The 19,347-nt window shown below is 38.8% G+C and overlaps 1 protein-coding gene across 8 annotated transcripts in view; it reads left to right on the top strand.

The window, feature by feature from the left end:
• The window catches only part of PRKG2 (protein kinase, cGMP-dependent, type II), a 26,071-nt gene continuing 6,724 nt past the window's right edge, over positions 1-19,347 (top strand). For 3 of the 8 annotated variants that reach the window (XM_040700214.2, XM_025149790.3, XM_040700213.2), the window contains exons 1-18: positions 1-95; positions 364-587; positions 1,730-2,251; positions 6,268-6,434; positions 7,444-7,557; positions 9,458-9,563; positions 10,834-10,897; positions 11,318-11,395; positions 12,271-12,365; positions 13,994-14,062; positions 14,789-14,887; positions 15,613-15,763; positions 16,451-16,587; positions 16,736-16,825; positions 17,673-17,814; positions 18,317-18,480; positions 18,797-18,919; positions 19,256-19,318. In XM_040700214.2, coding sequence (XP_040556148.1) covers positions 1,743-2,251; positions 6,268-6,434; positions 7,444-7,557; positions 9,458-9,563; positions 10,834-10,897; positions 11,318-11,395; positions 12,271-12,365; positions 13,994-14,062; positions 14,789-14,887; positions 15,613-15,763; positions 16,451-16,587; positions 16,736-16,825; positions 17,673-17,814; positions 18,317-18,480; positions 18,797-18,919; positions 19,256-19,318 — 2,171 coding nt within the window. In that variant the 5' untranslated portion in view covers positions 1-95; positions 364-587; positions 1,730-1,742. The remainder of the gene's footprint in view (positions 96-363; positions 588-1,729; positions 2,252-6,267; positions 6,435-7,443; positions 7,558-9,457; positions 9,564-10,833; positions 10,898-11,317; positions 11,396-12,270; positions 12,366-13,993; positions 14,063-14,788; positions 14,888-15,612; positions 15,764-16,450; positions 16,588-16,735; positions 16,826-17,672; positions 17,815-18,316; positions 18,481-18,796; positions 18,920-19,255; positions 19,319-19,347) is intronic. The other 5 variants (XM_040700211.2, XM_040700210.2, XM_040700212.2 and 2 more) reach the window with 5 other exon arrangements.

Below are 19,347 nucleotides of genomic sequence, written 5' to 3' on the forward strand. Positions count from 1 at the left end.
GCCCGCCCCCTCCGCACCGCACCGCACGGCCGGCGGCACTGCGCTGCAGTCAGCGGATGGAGCGCGCTCTGCTTTGACTCATCGCTCACAGGCAGGTAAGGCAGACCTGTTGTTTGCATTCCATCTCCACACCGTGCGCTCCCGTGCCTGGGTGCACTCCCCCATCCCTTTTTCAGAGGTTTTAGACGCCTGCCAGAGCCTTCTTTGGAATGCGGTGACTGCCACTGCAGCATTTCCTATGGCAGACTGCTGGGTGTGAGGACAGTCTTCCCATAATCTTCGTTTCTGCTCTATGTGTCGTAACAGTTTTATCTCTGTTTGATCTGCCTGCATGCTGAGCTTGGATCTTCGGCTGTGCCATAGGTCGCTCCTCAGAGATAACCAACGTGTTGCCCTGATACGTGCGTTGTTTGAATCCTCCTCAGTAGCACGGATCCCTCAGTGGTGAACTTCATGACGAGCTGAAGCGCCGGCTGCCAGGAGACACCAGGAAATCAGAGCAGAAGGTGAGTGGTACACCGTGTCACAGTGAGCACCCGGAGCTGAGAGGAGCAGGGTCTGCTTTTGAGGAGAACTCCATGTGAAACGTAAGTAATATCGTCTCGTACTTCTCTTGTGACCTGTCAAAAGCAGCAAACCAGGGCAGAACTGTGTTGGAAGTCTCGACAGGCTTCATTGGGAGTCTGGGCAGGTGTTTGGGCACAGTAGCTCTGTGTGGTGCTAAGGCAATGCAGCCCTAAGCTCATTTCTTCCTTCCAAGTGGAGGTTTTTTTTAGGCTTGAACTGCATCAAAGCTGTAAACTGGTGCTGTTGTGGACCACAGATGGGATTTGTAGGCAGACATTGCTCTAAGACTCCTTCTGACATACTGTGGGTTAGTTGAATGCTGGACGCCCAAATGCAATCTGCTAGGTTTTTTTTTTTCTTTTTTTCTTTTTTTTTTTCTTTTTTTCCCAAAATACATACATTTAATACACCTTGCTTCTCTTAAAACAAATGATATACTGAAGGGAAGAAGATATAGCACTTTGGAAACCTGTGGAGAGCTGCTGGTTGCAGCAAGTGTTCCGAGAGAAGTGTCCCCACAGTAATCCAAACTCTTTTTCCTGTCAGTAAATCTGACATTTGGAACAGCACATACATCAAGTGGTCTATGTGATTTTTCTGTAGGGGTCTCCTTTTGGACCCAGCTGGAGACAGTCAGATCCTTGCTCTAATCAGCATGGCTGTCTAAAAAAAAAAGCCAAAACAAACAAACACGTTATTTATGCACATCCTTACTGAAAAACTTATCCTTTATGCCAGGTAGATGTGCACCCAGTGGTTGAGTTTGCGTAATCAAGGAACTCAATGAGGAAAAGAAGCCATAGTGTTTTCTTTTCAAGCACTAGATTTCATTCTTCAGCAGTAGAGCACAAAACTTCTCTTCTTTTTCCTTTTATTCTTGTTTTGTATGTATTGGGCTGAGAGGAGCTTGCACATTTCTTCAACCAACAAAAAGAAGTTGCTGCCATCAGATCTGCTTGCTACCCACCAACCCACCACCCTTTCTTTTCCCTATATCCCTCTCATTTTCAGGGCTGAAAAGGATGAAATCGATCAACTGCTATAGTCAATTCAAATTTTGCTGCTAGTTAAATAGTCAGTATTCATTTCCTACCATTCAACAGAAATATTTTCCTTCTGGCCAGGCAACCAAGTAACGCTGCAAATATGTTTTTGCACCTAGGTCACTGGACAAAATGGGGAATGCATCAATGAAACACAAACACCTGAGGCAGCCAGACAGACACGTAGCAAACCTAGCTCTTGGTTGTGCTAGCCACTATAAGTTTCTAACGGACCCTGGTCTGGGCATCCATGTGACTGGACAAGTTGATGTGCTTTGCAGCAGGGTGCTTGAACTGGAAAAGGAGCTGAAAAGAAAAGATGAAGAGTTGCAAGAGGGTCAAAGTCTTGTTGCTGAGCTTCAGGAGCAGCTGTCTGTGCAGACTAAGGTCATCGCAGAACTCACCAAGGAACTTCAGAGCAAGTGCATACAGCTGAACAAGCTGCAGGATGTTATTAACACTCAAGGAGAACACTCTCTTCAGCCTTCTCCATTTAGAGTGACTCCAAAGAATCAAATCTCTGCTGACAGGAGGAAAGGAGCTAAGGAGGGTGTATCTGCAGAGCCAACAACACAGCTCTATGATTCCAGCAAACAAGCTAGATTTTCCTTTGAAAAATCAAGGGTCCGAAAGGATTCCAGGTGAGCTCACTGCCGAATGCCTGTATGCTTGTGTTGCGAGGAAGTAATCACTGTCCCAGTTACATTGTCTCTCAATGAGAGATCACAGTCAAAGCACCCATCTTTTTTTCTGTATAGGCTTTGTCACTGTGGTAGTTAGGCGCTAGCTGGATTTGTTTGACTTTTAACAAAGAATCATCTGTGTCTCAGACTTCAGATTGAGTTGTAGGTGGCCTCTGTATTCTAGCTTTTAGCCTCTTCATGATTATTACTATCCATTATTACTATCAACCAAGCAGAAAGTAAATCTCGGGTCCAGGTTTGCCCACAGCTTACATCTTAAGCTCTGCTCTGGAGCACTAATGGGCAGAAGACTGGATGCCATCACATAGGTTCAGATTCTTGTTCTTGTGTTACGGATGGCTTGAGAAAGAGCAGGTGGCCTCTGCTAGGGCACAGTGTGGGCATGATTTTTAGCTATGTACTAGCCTTGTAATTCAGGCTGGATGTGGCTCTGGGCAGCCTGGTCTGGTGGTTGGTGACTCTGCCCATGGCAGGGGGGTTGAAACTAGATGATCTTTGAGGTCCTTTTCAACCCAGGCCATTCTACGATCCCAGTGTCAACTCCCTGTTGCAAAATATGACAAGATAATTTGTTCAGCATGATTATCCTGTTAGTAGCTTCCTCCTGCCCTCCAGCTTCTGACAGTCATGGTTTAGGAACATATTTGTACTTTTACCTCTCTGAATCAAATTACACTTCCAACCCCTGCAAAAGCCAGAAGAACCAGCAGTTGCCGCTCAACATGGGGGCACTTCTCAGGCTGGTATCCTTAAATATATCTTACAATTTCACCTTTCAGCTTAGGCAAATCCCGGGTGTGTGGCTGAACATGGTGATAGCCAGAATCTGTGAACTTCAGCCAGCAGCTCAAACATCTCAGTTTTGTGCATCTTCATGATTTTGAGGCATTCATGTCACATTTGAACCTGTACTGCTGTAGACCTAAAAGCCATCTGGCTCGGTCAAGTTGCCATCCATTGTGTCTAGCACTACATTCTACTTCCCCTCCCATTAATATTTTATAATCTGATTCAAAAATAGTCACTGTTGCTGGTAAGGTTCCCAAAGATTCGAATATACCATTCCTGCATTTATTCTGAGTTTTACTGTCTGGAAACAACTATTTTAATATTCACTGCAACAGCACTAAGAACAGACCACTGTCCTCTCTCCTTCCCACTGTTTCCAGCTCTCCCTCTTTACTGTCCTTCTATTCATTTCTGTTCTACACCTCCCAGTTTCTTTCATTTGCACTTCAGTTTTTAATGGAATTGTCGTCTTCCATGATGGCCACTAAACTTTCATTTGCCTGCTAACTGTTGCCTTGAGTATAATTTTAGAGTGAAGCTGAACTCATTGTTTGTTTCATTATCAAGTGTTAGTAAGTGTTTCAATTCTGCCACTGTAATTAGCATTTGAGTGTTTGCCATTAGAGAGCTGGCCATGTGTTCTTTACAGAAGTTGCTTCTCAGTTTGCAGTGAGAAACAAAATAATACAAAACAAAACAAAACAATTTTGGATGTGCAACATAAACATCACCTTTTAACGCTAGCTATTACTTTGACATTGACATAAGTCAGAGAAGACAGAATTAAAAACGAATTATTTCTAGGATATCCTAAGTATTCAGTAGATCATACCAGAGATTAAATTACTTCTTACATTATTAAGTTTAAATTCAACTTCATATTTTACCAATTGTTCTTAAATTACCAAGAAATCTTCCATAATTATTCATTTTCCAGCTCTACCTCTTGGTAGGACATAAGGCAGTATACCTGGCTTTTACTTGAAAGTGCAGGAGCATATCCAGCATTTAGGAAGACAATTAAATAGGTGAATATGAACTTGTATTAATGGTGCTACAACAGCAATACTGTTGGGTTTTTTTTTTTACATCTACTTTGTAGTAATGCCGTACAAACCCATTGTATAGTTCTCTGCTATCTATTGAACAGGTTTTTGAAGAGAATGTCCCACTGGGAGTATTTCAACACAAATGCTTTAATGAAAGCTCTAGAAGCTTCAGGTAGACTCATCTGTAGACTATGAAGGCATATTCTCATATATATGCAGTATCCTGAGCTTGTTGGATAAATCCATCCCAGCTTCCAAAAATGAGTGTGTTCTTTAAGGGAGATTGGGTATTGAAAACTTTTAGCAGAGGTCTGTAGAATTTACCCCTTGAGAGTGGTATCTGAAAGCTGATTAAACTCCAGCCATCTTTCAGTCTGAAAATAATTCAACCTCTTACCATCTGCACAGCATTACTAATTTAAATATCTGATGACCTGTGGTGTTTTTTCTCCACTTCTGTGTGTCCCTTCACAGCATGCTATCATGATCAGTAGCATTTAAGCTGCTTATGTAAACTTCTTCCTCATTACAGTCTCAGGATTGTGACCTGACCGCTACCAGCAATTATTGGATGGAGAATAGAATTATTACTATTTGGTACTTAACAAGTACTTATCCTTTCAGCCATTTCCAACACACGTCCAAAATTCTCATCCCTAAGAGAAAGCTTGGTGGAGAGAAAGCACTGCTCCCTGAGGCATATGCTCCTAGCAAATCACAAAACTGGGGTGGGTATGGGGGAAGCTGAAAAAACAGTCAACAATGATGTATTGTGCTGGATGTATATGAAATGAGCGAGCAACTGAGTCAAGAGCCTGAGGCATGACTGTGATGCTTTTAGGTCCTCACTGCACTTCCTGAAAGCAGCACAGTCCTCTGTTCTGTATTTCTGGGAGCTTTAGTGCTCGTTCTTAAGTATCATTTCATGAGCCACTACTGTATTTTATTGTGGTGTAATGTGCATGATGCAGGCCAGGGTAAATGAAATAAGCAAAGCCATTTTTAGTTGGAAACAAAGTTAGAGACTCTATTCCAATAACCCTATTGCCTTCAGAAAAAGCCATGTTATGATCTCTGTTTCTAAGCAATCTTTACCATAACTACTTGATTTTATTTTCTTACTTCTTGTCATTACCATTACAGATTTACAGACATTATGCAGTGAGTAACATGGTAAATGTACTTTCTTTTCATTCCCCATTTCCATGATAGTTCATTGCTGATTTCCCTCAGGAGACTTTGTACGTTCCCTGGCTTTGATGACTGATTTGCATTGTTTTTACAAATACAAGCAAGAGGGGTTTGTTTGTAGAAAGCCATGGGGGTGCTGGTTTTGTTGGGCAGCTTGTCTGTGCATGCTGAGTAGGAACAAGGGGACCTGAAGACATAATGTAGCTTTCACTAGCAGTAAAAGAGAACTGCTCAGTTGGTCCATAAAGGCTTTCAGTGCAGCATTTGCTTAATTGCATTTGTTTCTGGCACAGATTCAAGACACTATGCGACATTTAGAGGAAGCCCTTGACCCTGAGCAATCAGAATGCCTGGTGTGTACACAGAGCCAGCTCTGTCCCAGCTGGTTAGTCACTAGTAGTCAATCCAGGCAATGTTGATTTTCTCACATTCTCTCCTTAAAATCCAACCATTTAGTTCTTCCACCAGCAGAGCAAACACTGTTCTTGTCCTCGCAGTCATTTCTAAATCAGCATTTCCTACTGCAGGAAGCAATGCAGAGACATCGTGTCAGGAAATAAGAGCCAAGAATCAACCGGGACACAGTCCCACAAGGTCCAAGTGGATGAAGCAGCAGGATGGTGATAACAGCAACCATCAGCAACCCCAGTGAAAAAGATATTGGTCAGGTCCAAGTTCCAGCCAGGTTACGTGACCACAGTACTTACAGTGTGGTGCCCAAATCCCTACAGAACTAAAAAATGAAGAACAGTGATGGCTCTTGGGATTCATTTAAGTTACAAGGATTGTTACATGCATCCGTGATACTGATCACGTTGTCAGTGTTAGAAATTAGAGGAAACGTTTTGAGAAGAATGAATGCCTGATGAGTAATGTAACCCAGCTGGTCTTGATCTATTAAACTTTGCTTTCCATTGAAAACAGTGAGAAAAAGCTCATCACGGATGCCCTGAATAAAAATCAGTTCTTGAAGAGACTGGAACCTCAGCAGATCCGAGAGATGGTGGAATGTATGTACGAGAGGACTTTCCAGCAGGGGAGTTATGTCATCAGACAAGGAGAGCCAGGCAATCACATTTTTGTCCTCAAAGGTGAGTACTGATTACTTATACAGTGTATAACTGCCAGAATCAGGAAAGCAATTTAGAAATCTTTGCAGGAGACAGCAACATTGTTATTTGTACTCATACTGGCCCCACTGACGTCAAAGCATGTTTCATCTGTGACTTTTGTTTCTTTAGTTTCTTTTTTAAAAGAACTGGAATTACAAGAATTAATAATAATTAGAGTTTTTGCTGTACAGAGTACAGGAACATACTTAAAGAAAATGGAGTTCAGGTTCGTGAAGACCTCCAGAGGACAGCAATTACTATCTCTAATTAGAAATGGATGGTTTAGTGTGAAAAATTGATGGTAGCTGTGCTTGGAAAGAAAAGATGGGGTGTGGAGAAGGAAAGAGGCAGGATTTATGCACCCAGAATTTCTCCTGACACAGCAAGGCTTTCCTGAGGGGCCAATAGGTAGGTGGAAAAGAAGAGGTCCAAGCTTTCAGGATGGGGTTTTTTGGGGCCATAATCTGTGAAGAAATTCAGACTACCTTTTACTTCTGATAGATTGATGGTAAGGCTCAAGACCACTTTCTCTAAGGACAAAGTAACTTGCTTCTCATCTTTCTGCCCTCTCCCTTACAGTCTGCACATACACACGCATGTGTTTGCAAGAACAAACAAGCCTCATGAGGAATTTCTTTCATCTGTCTTAATATGCATTTGTCTAAAACACATGAGGCTATCTCAACCACTGCAGACTGTTTTGTTGTAACAAAATGTCATCAGGGTTTAGAGTGACTCTTCTCCATAGCCTGTTCATAGTGCTGAGAAGTTTCTCAACTCTCCTTGCCTTTCACAAATCATATATTAGCAACACATCCAAGAAGGAAAGAAGTCTGTCTGATGGTTTGTACCCGTGTTTCAAGGCAGTGTCCCTATCCTTGCTTGACTTGAGAGAATGAGGAAGCCAGAAATGTATTAATTTTTCTTCATTTCACTATGCGCAATAGAGCTCAAATTTAATTCATGCTAACCTGATGATTTTTGACAGAGGGCAGACTGGAAGTCTTCCAGCAGAATAAACTGCTCTCCTCCATACCTGTGTGGACAGCGTTTGGTGAACTGGCCATTTTATACAACTGCACGCGGACGGCTTCCGTGAAAGGTACATAACATTTCTTATAGAAACATTGCTCCAAAAGAAGTCAGTAGGTACTACTGTGAGATCCTTGCTGTATCTAAATTGTCTTTAAGGTTGTCATTTAATAGATGTCAGCATCTCTGAAGTACCTATAGTAAGCTCGTGTTTCCTTCTTTGAGTTTGTTCTTCCTGGGCAGTTGAACAATTCTCTGTCACCAATGTTTTTATCTCTAGTTTGACTTTTGATAAATGATCATGCAAAATATGATTTCTAACCAAATCTGTACCAGATTAATGACTAAGGAAGGGTTATGCTTCAATGTAGAATGATTTAGTAGCAGCAGTGATCATTAACTCTTAACGTTCATATTTCAAACACTGATTTTGAAGTGATCTCAGAACCGTATGCTGCTCTCTTTTTAATAAAGCAGAAAAAGCCTAATTTGAGAAGAAATAAAATATGAAGGAATTAGTTGCTTTTGTATTTCTTTTAGTTCTGTATCACTTAATAAGTTACTGTCTCACCAAGGTCCATTTGCGTATGGCATTCAGGAGAAGATTGAGTTTGAGAACAATGAGGTAGTGGGAGAGATGAAATTTCTCAGTGAGACCTGCTGCTTCTCCAAGACAAGTATTGAGTCTTGCTTAGTGTTTACTGCCTGACCACCATAGAGTTCAGTATTGCTGTGATATAAGTATCCATCTTCTTGTTTAAGACTAGATAGTAACCCATTCAGTATCCACTGGCAGTAAGTGAACAAACATGGTTTTAATTCTCCATCCCCATTTTTCCACTCTCCACTGTCCTGTAAAAATAACTCATGTGTGGCAGCTTATTTCTTTTCTTGTCTAAATCTGCAGGAACCTTAAACCTTCAGTAAGTATGAAGAGTTCATGTGTGCTTAAAAAATGAGCAAAGGCACTAAAACAAGAAGTTGTTTGCTTTAAAAGCTTCTGCTCTTTCTTCCTGCACCTAATATAAGCACTTAATCATTGCTGGCTCTGTAGATGGAGTAACCTCCTGTAATCTGTTTCTTTGTGACTGCCTGATAAATAGAACAGTGTCTGTAATGTGATTATTTTTCATCCTAGCATTTGAATATGTTCCCTACTTTTCTTATTTGCCTTCTGTATAGCATTAGCATTGTAAAGTAATGGTTCAGCATAGTAAGATGTCATGCTATTTGAGACCTTTGTTAACATTAATTGGTTTTGAAGTAGGGTGAGAATTGTCCAATAGTTGAACAGAAAGGGTAAATGAATAGCTAAAATCTCTCCAGAAGCTCACCCCTCCCCACTAGCTTCTTGTGTTTCTTGTATTGGAGGAATAACATCACAATGCCACCACTGAGCACAAATGGAAAATCCATATATGAAAACTCTAATTCCTTTATATTACAGAAGGAAAACTGCTGAATATGATGCAGCATCTTTTTTTATCATTATTACTATTTTTAAAGAGATTAAACTAAATAGAAACACCATATTTTGCTTAAAAAAATTAGAAGTGTAATAGGGTCTATTGTGTCAATGGTTGCACACAGAGGCCACTCAATAGTTTGCTGTCTTTGATGATGAATCTTGTGCTTGCTTGCTGCATTCATGTTTCTATTACATTTCTAAAGGTAATCAGTAAACTGTAAGGTTTGTTTTTATTATCTTTTATTCCCATAGGAAAAGAAAAACGCTTTTAGAGGAAAAAATATGTGAAGTTTATAGGATGAAATGAAATTCCATGAATTTCTTGACCTGTGTTATTACTATCTTATTGTGTATCTCAAAATCAATTATACGTTATCTCAATTAGAGATACATCCAAACCATAGTGTGCAGTACTATCTATCTGCTATCAAATCAGTAAGAATTGTTATGGATTTTTCTGGGTTTTTGTTTGTCTGTTTGTCTTTGTTTTGTTTGCATAAAGCAATCACCAATGTTAAAACATGGGCACTGGACAGAGAAGTGTTTCAAAACATCATGAGAGTGACAGCACAGACAAGACAAGAACAGTACAGAAACTTTCTTAGAAGGTAAACATCATTCATTTGAGTTTCTGAGCACTGATTTGGGCTCTGTGGTAAGATGCACAATAACACTGTGCTTAATAATGTCAAGAGCACCTTAATGCCTTTGCATTAGGCACTCAATAACCTGAATACTGATCTCTTTCAATATTCTTTAGAATTCACAGAATCATTTTGTTCATTTTAATTGTCTTTATCCTGTATTGCATTAGGAAGTAGCAAGACCTGCTTGACAAAATGAGTACTCTTTAGTAATTGAACAAATGTATAGGAAGGCTACATTAGCTTGAAGTCAAAATGATGTATTAAATAAAGAAAGTTAATGAAATCCTCTGACTAGAAGTTAATTTGCTGCTGGTGCAGATTAAGTAATATATTCCTTATCCTTTGAAGACTTGAATGTGAGAACTACGTGGCTCTCTTTATGAACTCTTTCCTACATATAGTACTGGGAAGACTGTAGAGGAGTGTTTTTCCCTCCTGTAGGGTACTTAGAGATAAATGGTGCTTTTTTTCTGCAGAAAATTATGCTTTGAGTTTCCAAACCATAATGAGCTGATTTCATGTTTTCCTTTTCTTTAACTTTTTCTCTAAGCATGACCATTCTGATATTGTTTCAAACAGAGATCTCAGGCTTGACCATACATAGAATGTATTTCTGTGAATTTTTTTCTTGTCTCCATCTTCGATTTCTGTATTTCTGTATTTAAGCCAGTAGTTGGAGAACTACTTGACATCCTAACTTTCACAAGCCAGAGTTCTCAGGAAAAGAGGTTTTCTCATTCTTAGCAGCAGGATCACTAAGTCATCACTGAGGCTGAATTTTCTTTTAGTGATTATAAATGTAATACTGAATTTTTTACCTTTGTCTGATTTTGCAGACTCTGTAATGCATTTGGAAATAAATACATGATTGGATTATTATAATTTCTTGGTTTTAAATGAATGGGTCCTGAATGACTGAATTTTGAATTTTGAATTTAGAGCTTTTTCCCCAATCAAAATACAAAGTTGATTTACAAACTGATGAATGTTTGCCACATTTCTCTAATTGTGCAGGCGTTGCTTATCTAAAAAGCAAGATAAGAATGCTTCAACCTTCTAGATAGTGTGTATTGTATATTGTGTATTTGGTAAAACAGCACCAGTTTAAGTAGTTATAAATTGTGTTTGTAGTAATTATATGGATGAGAATAAGTCACATTGTTAATTGTAATATATACATATATTTTTTTGCTTTGCATTTCTGGGTTTTTTTTTTTTTTTTTTTTGGTAGTGTGTCCCTCTTAAAAAACTTGCCAGAAGATAAACTGACCAAAATCATGGACTGCCTGGAGGTGGTAAGATACTGTTAGATTTATCTAAACAATGTTTAGCAAGGTTTTAAAATAATGAAGGATGAAATAGTAGAAATAAATTCATAAATAAATAGGGAAACTTTTCTGTTTTTTAACATGGCAATGCTTTTGAATTGGTCGGAGTGGGATTCCAGGTTGGCAGCAAATATGACAGCAGTGCTAATATGTTTGATAAAGCTGCATTTATATGTGTTACAGATTGGCCACCATGCCAGTTTTACATAGTAGAATCATATTATTCCCATATAATCCCATATTATTATGGGATGTAACTTGTGTTGTACATAGGAAGCTAGACATCAGTAGCAAATCCAGATATATTAAGAACTCTGCAAATACACATTTTTCAAAGAGGCTGATGACATATCAAGCAATGTGGTCTCTCTCTTTTCCTCCCAACAGGAGTACTATAACAAAGGAGATTATGTTATTCGGGAAGGAGAAGAGGGAAATACCTTCTTTATAATAGCAAAAGGAAAGGTAAGATATAATAAACTAATAATGTATATAAACACTTTTAACACTTCACACTAGTGAAAGATAGTAGAGAACTCTAGAGAATCAAAGCTGGAGAATTTCATCAATAAACTGTCAGGAGATTATGTTAGTTTTCCAAAGCATGCCTGCATCTGCAGATGTTTGCTGGTATGGCTGCGTTGAGTTTGGTTGGGTTGGGTTTTTTATGGCTGTGGTCACATCAGCAGTATGAGTTGTCTCTGGTTTTGATAGTTGGTAAAATACCAAAAAGCCCTTGAGGAACTTCATATCAGTGTGAGAGTGTTTCTTGCTACAAACCTTTCCTGAAGACCTGAAGGAGACCATTTTGCAATCCAGACACCTGTAGGAGCTGTGTATTACATATTCATCAAGTTTATGCCATGATTTTGCAAATCAGAAAACTAAATTGAAACAGTGAAGTGCTTTTTAAGAAATTAACCAACAAACTTTTCTGCCTTTATTTTTTTAAACTGGGTGGATGTTAAAAAATGTGAAGTGTTCTAAATGTTAAAATTATTTCATAAATTCTCTGGTCTGATTTATCTGTAAAGGTGGAAAATGTTAGTTGCTGTTTCTACAGGCTGCTTAACTAAGAAGACAAGCTCATATGATATCTGCCCACTTTGGGAAACTGAAGCATTTTTCATTTCTTTGTTTAAAGGGGATTTATTGTGTTCTGTTTTAAAAGACGTGAGGAGAAAATGTTGGAGAATAGGAAATAATAAATACATTAATTTTTGTCATTTCTCAGCAAAATCTGGGAGGGACTGCAGGATGTTTTAGGTGTTTATGAAGTAAATAAACCATGGGATGCTTTAACGTCTACCTTACTAAATTTTTGTTCCTGTGCTTTCCAGGTAAAGGTTACCCAGAGTACTGCAGATCACTCACAGCCTCAGCTGATTAAAAATCTGCATAAAGGAGATTACTTTGGAGAAAAGGCCCTCATTAGGTTAGTTCACACTGATTCCTGACATATCATATTTTAATTGATCTGTCACTGTGTGCCAGATAATACATAACACGGTTGTTTTGAATATAATCCTTGTTTTAATTATAGTGGCAGCCAAAGAAGGCAATGGCTGAATTTGTCTTAATGTTTTGTTTTTTGCCGAAACAACTTGGAAACTTACTCTGCCTCTTACCTTTGGTTTTCCCTGTAAAAAACAAATGCTGGTCTTCTCTGTATTTTTGCGTACATTCCAGTAAAAAGCAGTAATGAGAATTTGTTGCTCCAACCTTTGGATGACTACTAGCATGGATAAGCTCAGTCATTGCTGAAAAGAATCACTCTTTTTGTGCCAGTGCCCATGATAGTAAGAAAAAGAGAAAAGGAGTATAGAGAGTACATGACCTATGAGCCATGTACTTTTTTCCAGGAACGTGTTTTCAGACTTCGATATGTTCTCAGAAGGCCTTGATTTATTGTATCTGGACTTTACCGATACTGCTGTTTTTCATGATGTTACAACCAATTCTTGGGAGAATAGCTGAGTTCTTGCTTCTGGGGATCTTTTCCTGGTAGAAATTATGTGTTGGATTTGCCTAAGGAAGTTCCTGTGATCACTAATTTAATTTTAAGTCTGTGATAGATAGTGCATGCAATAAATACATTTTTAAAAACCTAAGCATTGGAGAACTACTTTGTGCTCAGTACCTCAAGCACTCCCTTACTTTAATTTCTTTTCTCTGCACTTTGTTGGCCTCCAGGGAGGTTGTAACACTCATATCCCACAGGTTACATTAAGACCTTGAAAGGCCTTTCTTTTTAACAACAAATTGGATGGGTAAATTTACATAGGATGTAAAATGCTTTATTCTAGGCTTTTCTATAAGGTGACAAATATGAATAATGTACAATAAACTCCCAAATACATATTGACATAAAACAGCCACTGAAAAGTTGGGCTGAGAGAAGAAAACTACACTTTTCCTTGGAGTTCTTGATTATTGCATTGTTTCATGTGTGGGCAGTCTGTATTTGATTTGGCAGCAAACAGTACCATAAGTAATTTTAAGCTGCCTAAATGTAAAAGTAATTATCTCTTATCAAGACCTATACTGATAGAGAATTGCAGTATTTTCACAGAGTCTACTAAACTGTAACAACTAAAAAGATGATTAAGGTACTTACAAAACACTCAAATCATACATAGATTAGTTTCTGGGAACCTTTACGGTCTTTTCTATGAATATTTATTTGGATGATTAAATAGAGAATGGTGTGTGGAATATTTTATCTCTGAGAATCAGCTCTGAAATGTAAAGAAAAATGTAAAGTGAAAGAGTAGCAGATCTGTTGCAATGCTATTTACATATCCTCCTGATTTTGAGAAGGTTGCTAAAGAGAGTCATGATTCAAACCCCACTGAAGTGAGAATATATTCTGTACTAGATGGTTACTAGTAACATACTAGAACAGTTCATTCAGTTCAGCAGTATTAATCCAAATAAAGGCTGTGGAGGCATTTCAGGAGTTTCACCAAGAGCAGCTGTGATCCACCCAGAGTAAGCACAGTGTAGAATACTTTATGGATTTTGACATGCTTCTGAATTCTTCTCATTTCTGTCAATTCTTAGTGATGATGTCAGATCAGCAAATGTTATTGCGGATGAATATGACGTGGAGTGCCTCGTTATAGATAGAGAGTAAGTATTATGCTGTGCCTGAAGGAAAGACTTCTTACGTTCTTTTTCAGTAGATCAACAGTAAGAGGTGACTACAGTGTAGGCACAATCAAAATGTTTTCTTAACTGAGTAGTGGAAGGGTGATTATGCTTTTGGTACATTGATTTGTAGTTATGCTTTAGTCAGACACCTAATGAAAAGAGGCTCGATGGAAGGCACAGGAGCACAGAAGCTTGAGAGCAGTTTATTCCTTTCTTTCTCTCCTTGTGCTGATGATGTTTCACATTGTTAAATACCCTCAGGGTACAGGCTCAGGGAACAACAAAAACCATGCATGTCCTTGTTTAGGGGATATATTCATTTGTCAGGGGTACCATGCAGCCAAATAGCTGATGTTGTCCAGCAGAGGCCAGCTGCACACTTCCTAAAGTGGAAAAAAATGAAACAGTTAGAGGATGTAAGGAAGAGAACTAGCAGAAAGTAAAACAGCAAACCCAACTTTCTTGGAGTTCTTTGAATTATTTCAGTGTAACAGGAAATGGTCTGAGGAGACCGGGCACTTTGTTCCCCTACCCTCTGGCAAACCAGCTTTCATATTTCAGCAGGTTAGCAACTAGTAAAAGCTCTGAAAATGTATACCAGCTAAGCAACAGCATGTAAAACCCTGATGCAGCAATGTGGATTTTGGTTTCTTTCTTTTCTCGTAGTATGTATGGTAGTTTATGCTGTTTCTTTGATGATTTTAGCACATTTAATCAAACTGTTGGAACTTATGAGGAGTTACAAACCTACCTTGAGGGTTATGTGGCTAATCTGGCCCGGGCTGATGAAAAGCGACATGCCAAGTAAGTCAGATCCTTTGTTTGATATAATAGATAATCACAAAGAGAGAAACATCAGTAAAATAATGGATGGTGGTTGATGGAGATGATCATTTGGGAATGATTGGAATCACCAGAATAAAACTGTCTGGGTATGCTTACGGAGTCCAAGGACTTTTCTGAAAATTAGAATACAGAGAATCTCAGTACATTTACTTGCAACCTTTGGTCATTCTGTCCAAGAAAACTGAACACGGAGAAGCAGTGAAAGTGTGCTCGTGTGATGTACTTTTCTTTCACATTCTGATGATAAATTCTTTGACCACTAAAGCCACTAAAGATCAGCTTCAGCTTCTGAAGGTGTTACTAGAACCACATAATTGTGGTTCTATTGTGGTGGCTACACAGCCCTGCAGAAACTTTTTCTCCAACGTCAGTGCCCAAAGTTTGTCAGCTGGCTCCTTCATTAAGAATCTCATCATGGATCAGCTCAGGCTAAAACTACCATTGTTAGTACTTGATTAATTTCAGAAGGATTTCACTTTTAATTTACTTTTAAATGATGCCCAGAAAGAAAGTAGTTCTGCACAGAATAAATGAAGATGACATTAGGGAGTAGGAAGGCTTTCCTTTTCTTTTTTTCCCTTTTTTCTCCTACTTTCCAATTCCTCTTTATAGGAGTATTAGAGTCCTATGATATGTTTCGCTAGCAAGGAAATCACTAACCTGTGGTAATTGTCTTAATGCAGAAGAAGATCCTTCTGTGGACAGTCAACCAAAGAGGTGTCTTTGGAAATGATACAGCTGAAGGAGAAAGTAGCCCAGTTCCCTTCTTCCCCATTCCAGAATTTAGAAGTTGTCACAACTCTCGGTGTTGGTGGGTTCGGAAGGGTTGAACTTGTAAGAGTTTGTTTTAAACATATTTTAATAGTTCTCGGTCTTAAATAAAATCTTTGTCATAGTTAAACCATCCATTGCTTTATTCAGAGCCATGCTTCACAAACCAGACTTCCACACTGGCTGACTGCCAGTTTGGGAATTCTACAGCATCAGCTGGAAAATAAACAAAAATTAAATTTCCAGCACGTTGCAAATGGCTACTACTTTGAATTTCTGGGAGCCCTGTTTTAACTTCCTTTTTTTTTTTTTTTTTTTTTTTTTCATTTTGGATAGTATTTCAGTGTAACATGAAATCACTTGTAAACATTCCTCACAAACAGGCTCTGCTTTTTGTTAATTGGTGTTGTACTGGTGTTTAGTGATTTTAAATTTAAGTTGGGGCTCATTGTGATATAAAGTAGTTGTAGAATACATTATCTATTCAAACCAATGCTGTTCGGTATACGTAAAATGGTTGAAGAGAGTGAAGAAAGCATTTCATTTTTCAGGCAGAGACTGGGATCCCAAAAAGATCTGATGCTTGTCTTAGAATCATACAGAGTAGTTGTGCAGAAAATCTGAAATCTGCCCTTTGCTACAATCATCAGTTTCAATACTGTACTGTGTTGAAAGAGACAGGCTTATCTACTGAGAACAGATGGGCAACTCTTTCTTTATCTCATATGTACTCATCATTTTTATTCACAGGTTAAGGTAAAAAATGAGAACGTGGCTTTTGCTATGAAGTGTATAAAGAAGAAACATGTAGTGGACACCAAACAACAAGAGCATATATATTCTGAAAAGAAAATCCTTGAGCAGATATGTTCTCCTTTCATTGTGAAGTAAGTTGACCATAAGATTTCCTTAAATCTGACCCACTGGTCAGCATTAAGTATGAAATTTTTGGTATAAATGACTGCTGGAGAAAAGGCACTGTGGATCTTGCATTTCATTTGGAACATCCTAAATAGCTGCTGTTTGCCTCCACAGACTGTATCGCACATTCAAGGATAGTAAGTATGTGTACATGCTGCTGGAGGCTTGCCTTGGCGGGGAGTTGTGGAGCTTGCTGAGAGACAGGTAAGCTTCATGTACAAATTAGAGCAGCTTCATATACAATTAGGGAGGGATGCGTGGAATATGGGGAAGGGAATGAGTGAAGTTTGTTCTAAGTCATTGCATTATCAGGTAACTAGCTGCAGAGCAGTCTTTGAAAGATCATAAAAAATATATGCCTTTGAGTAATTCATTTATACAAGCATGCAAATGCAGACACTGCAAGGAAGTTAGGAGGGATAGTCTCTCCTGACTTTTTCTTTGTATACAGTGATATATAATCCAATCTGTCAGCATGGGACAACCAAATCAGGTAAGAAATGTGATCATAATTTGGTTGAAGGTACTTTTGAATAACCAAACTATTGTCCTAACACAATGCGTGATTTATGTTGCACTTGGAAGTGCTGTTCTTCAGGGAGGAAACACAAGTGATCTTGTTTCCTTTTGTTTAACAGAAAGCATTTAAGGCAAATTCATTAGAGAGAGGTTGTGTTCTGTAATGCCACATGGCATTTTTTCTTTGTTCTCAATTTTTCCTTTTAAACTGTGTTGTCATTTGGCTCTGTTATTATTCAGTGGCTACATTTCTCTGTCAGTTGATATTATGCATTTGAAGCCTGTCTAGACTTTTTTATTTGCAGTGGGAGATGACGTGTCAATGAAAATAGTCAAAACAGGCAAAGTGATTTACAAGATCCGCTGATTCAAAGACTGTCCCATGAAAAGATTCATTTCCAACCACAAGTGACATTCTGAATGCCAATGCCAAAGAAGTTGTTAGCATTCTGGGTGTTACATGTTATCTAGTTAATGAGTGAGGTATTTTTAGAAGTTAATTTTGTCTGCATGGATAATGATTTTCTTTCAGAGGCTGCTTTGATGAACCCACTACAAAGTTCTGTGTTGGCTGTGTGACAGAGGCTTTGGACTATCTACATCACATAGGAATTGTCTACAGAGACTTGAAGCCAGAAAACTTAATTTTGGATGCTGAAGGGTATATAAAATTGGTAAGATGCAGTGTTATGTAGTTGTACCTGTGTGCTGTTAATGTAAAAGCAGGATCCACATTTCCCAGGTGCAGCCTCAAGTAGTCACAGGCTCTACATTATTTCAGTTGAGAGGGAACACAGTGAATAGCTCCTGCCTGATTGGACTGACATTAAAAGTAGAAGTACAGTGCTCTTTAGAGAGCTTCAGACATCTGTTCTGAGGATTATAAGCAACCCACCTTTTTCTGTGGGTTGTACATCTTGTGTCCTCGAGAAAAGCATGGGTTGTTCTACCCAAAAGGAAAATCATTTGGGAAATTACTGACGAGAATAAGTGGGATTATCCTATAGCATTCGGTTATCCAGTAGAATTACTTCTTTCTCCTTCGCAATAACACTGTGTAATTGTTTAGCTATAAACTGCTGACTGTGAGACCTCTGCAGGAGGTGTGGAAGCAATGAAGACCCTAAAGCTTCCCAGTAACCTCTCCGTTATGCAGCATCTATTGGTTTTGATCAGGTTGATTTTGGATTTGCAAAAAAGATCGGATCAGGGCAGAAAACCTGGACGTTCTGTGGAACCCCTGAGTATGTTGCTCCAGAAGTCATTCTGAGTAAGGGCCATGACTTCAGTGTGGATTTTTGGTCCCTTGGGATTCTTGTGTATGAACTCCTTACTGGCAGGTAAGTGCCCCCTACTCCAAGTTCTTACTCCGTTTATTTTCTTTTTTAAGAAGGTTGTTTTTAAAATAAACACCTTGTTACTCTTCCCAGAGTAAATAGGAATGACTTGCAAAATTATATGTCTTCTTGTCTCTTATACTCACATGATCATGCAATATCCCTGATTCCTACAGGCAGTATCTCAGTTTCACACCTTTCAGGCATTTCAAACAGGCTGAAACGCAGGTTGTCAAAGCAGGAAAGTGGTTGTTTTTTTCTGTATTCTCAAATATTTGCTCTGAGTGATTCCATGCAACAGTATGCTTTCTTTTTCCAGTCCACCGTTCTCTGGGGCTGATCAGATGACAACATATAATTTGATTCTAAAAGGCATTGAAAAGCTGGATTTTCCGAGAACAATAACAAGGCGGCCTGAGGATTTGATCCGCAGACTCTGCAGGTAGGAGTGATGCTTTGTGACAGAGCCTGGGTACAGACAGGTTGAGCTATTTAAGATAAAGATCAGAGTGCTAAGTTCCTTTCAACTTCATTTAGCTGCTCCTCACAGCACTGTGACATTGTCTTGGCTTCCTGGAACAATTTACCATACCATACTCAGAAGAAAGGAGCCGGGAGCAGCACTTCTTTGTGTCTCTCGATGTGTCTATATTCTGTATGCAAGCTTCCTCCCTGCAGAACTGTTCAGTGCAAGCAGTTAGGATATATAAATGCTCTTACCCAAAAATAAGAATGCTTTTTCAATCCTTATGCTTATTTTTTTTTTCTATTTTTTAAGGCAGAACCCAACAGAAAGATTAGGCAATCTGAGGAATGGAATTAATGACATTAAGAAGCACAGGTAAGTGAAGGAGGCTGCCAAGAAGAAAA

The sequence above is a fragment of the Gallus gallus genome, chromosome 4 (assembly GCF_016699485.2).
Source record: "Gallus gallus isolate bGalGal1 chromosome 4, bGalGal1.mat.broiler.GRCg7b, whole genome shotgun sequence".
Lineage (NCBI taxonomy): Eukaryota > Metazoa > Chordata > Aves > Galliformes > Phasianidae > Gallus > Gallus gallus.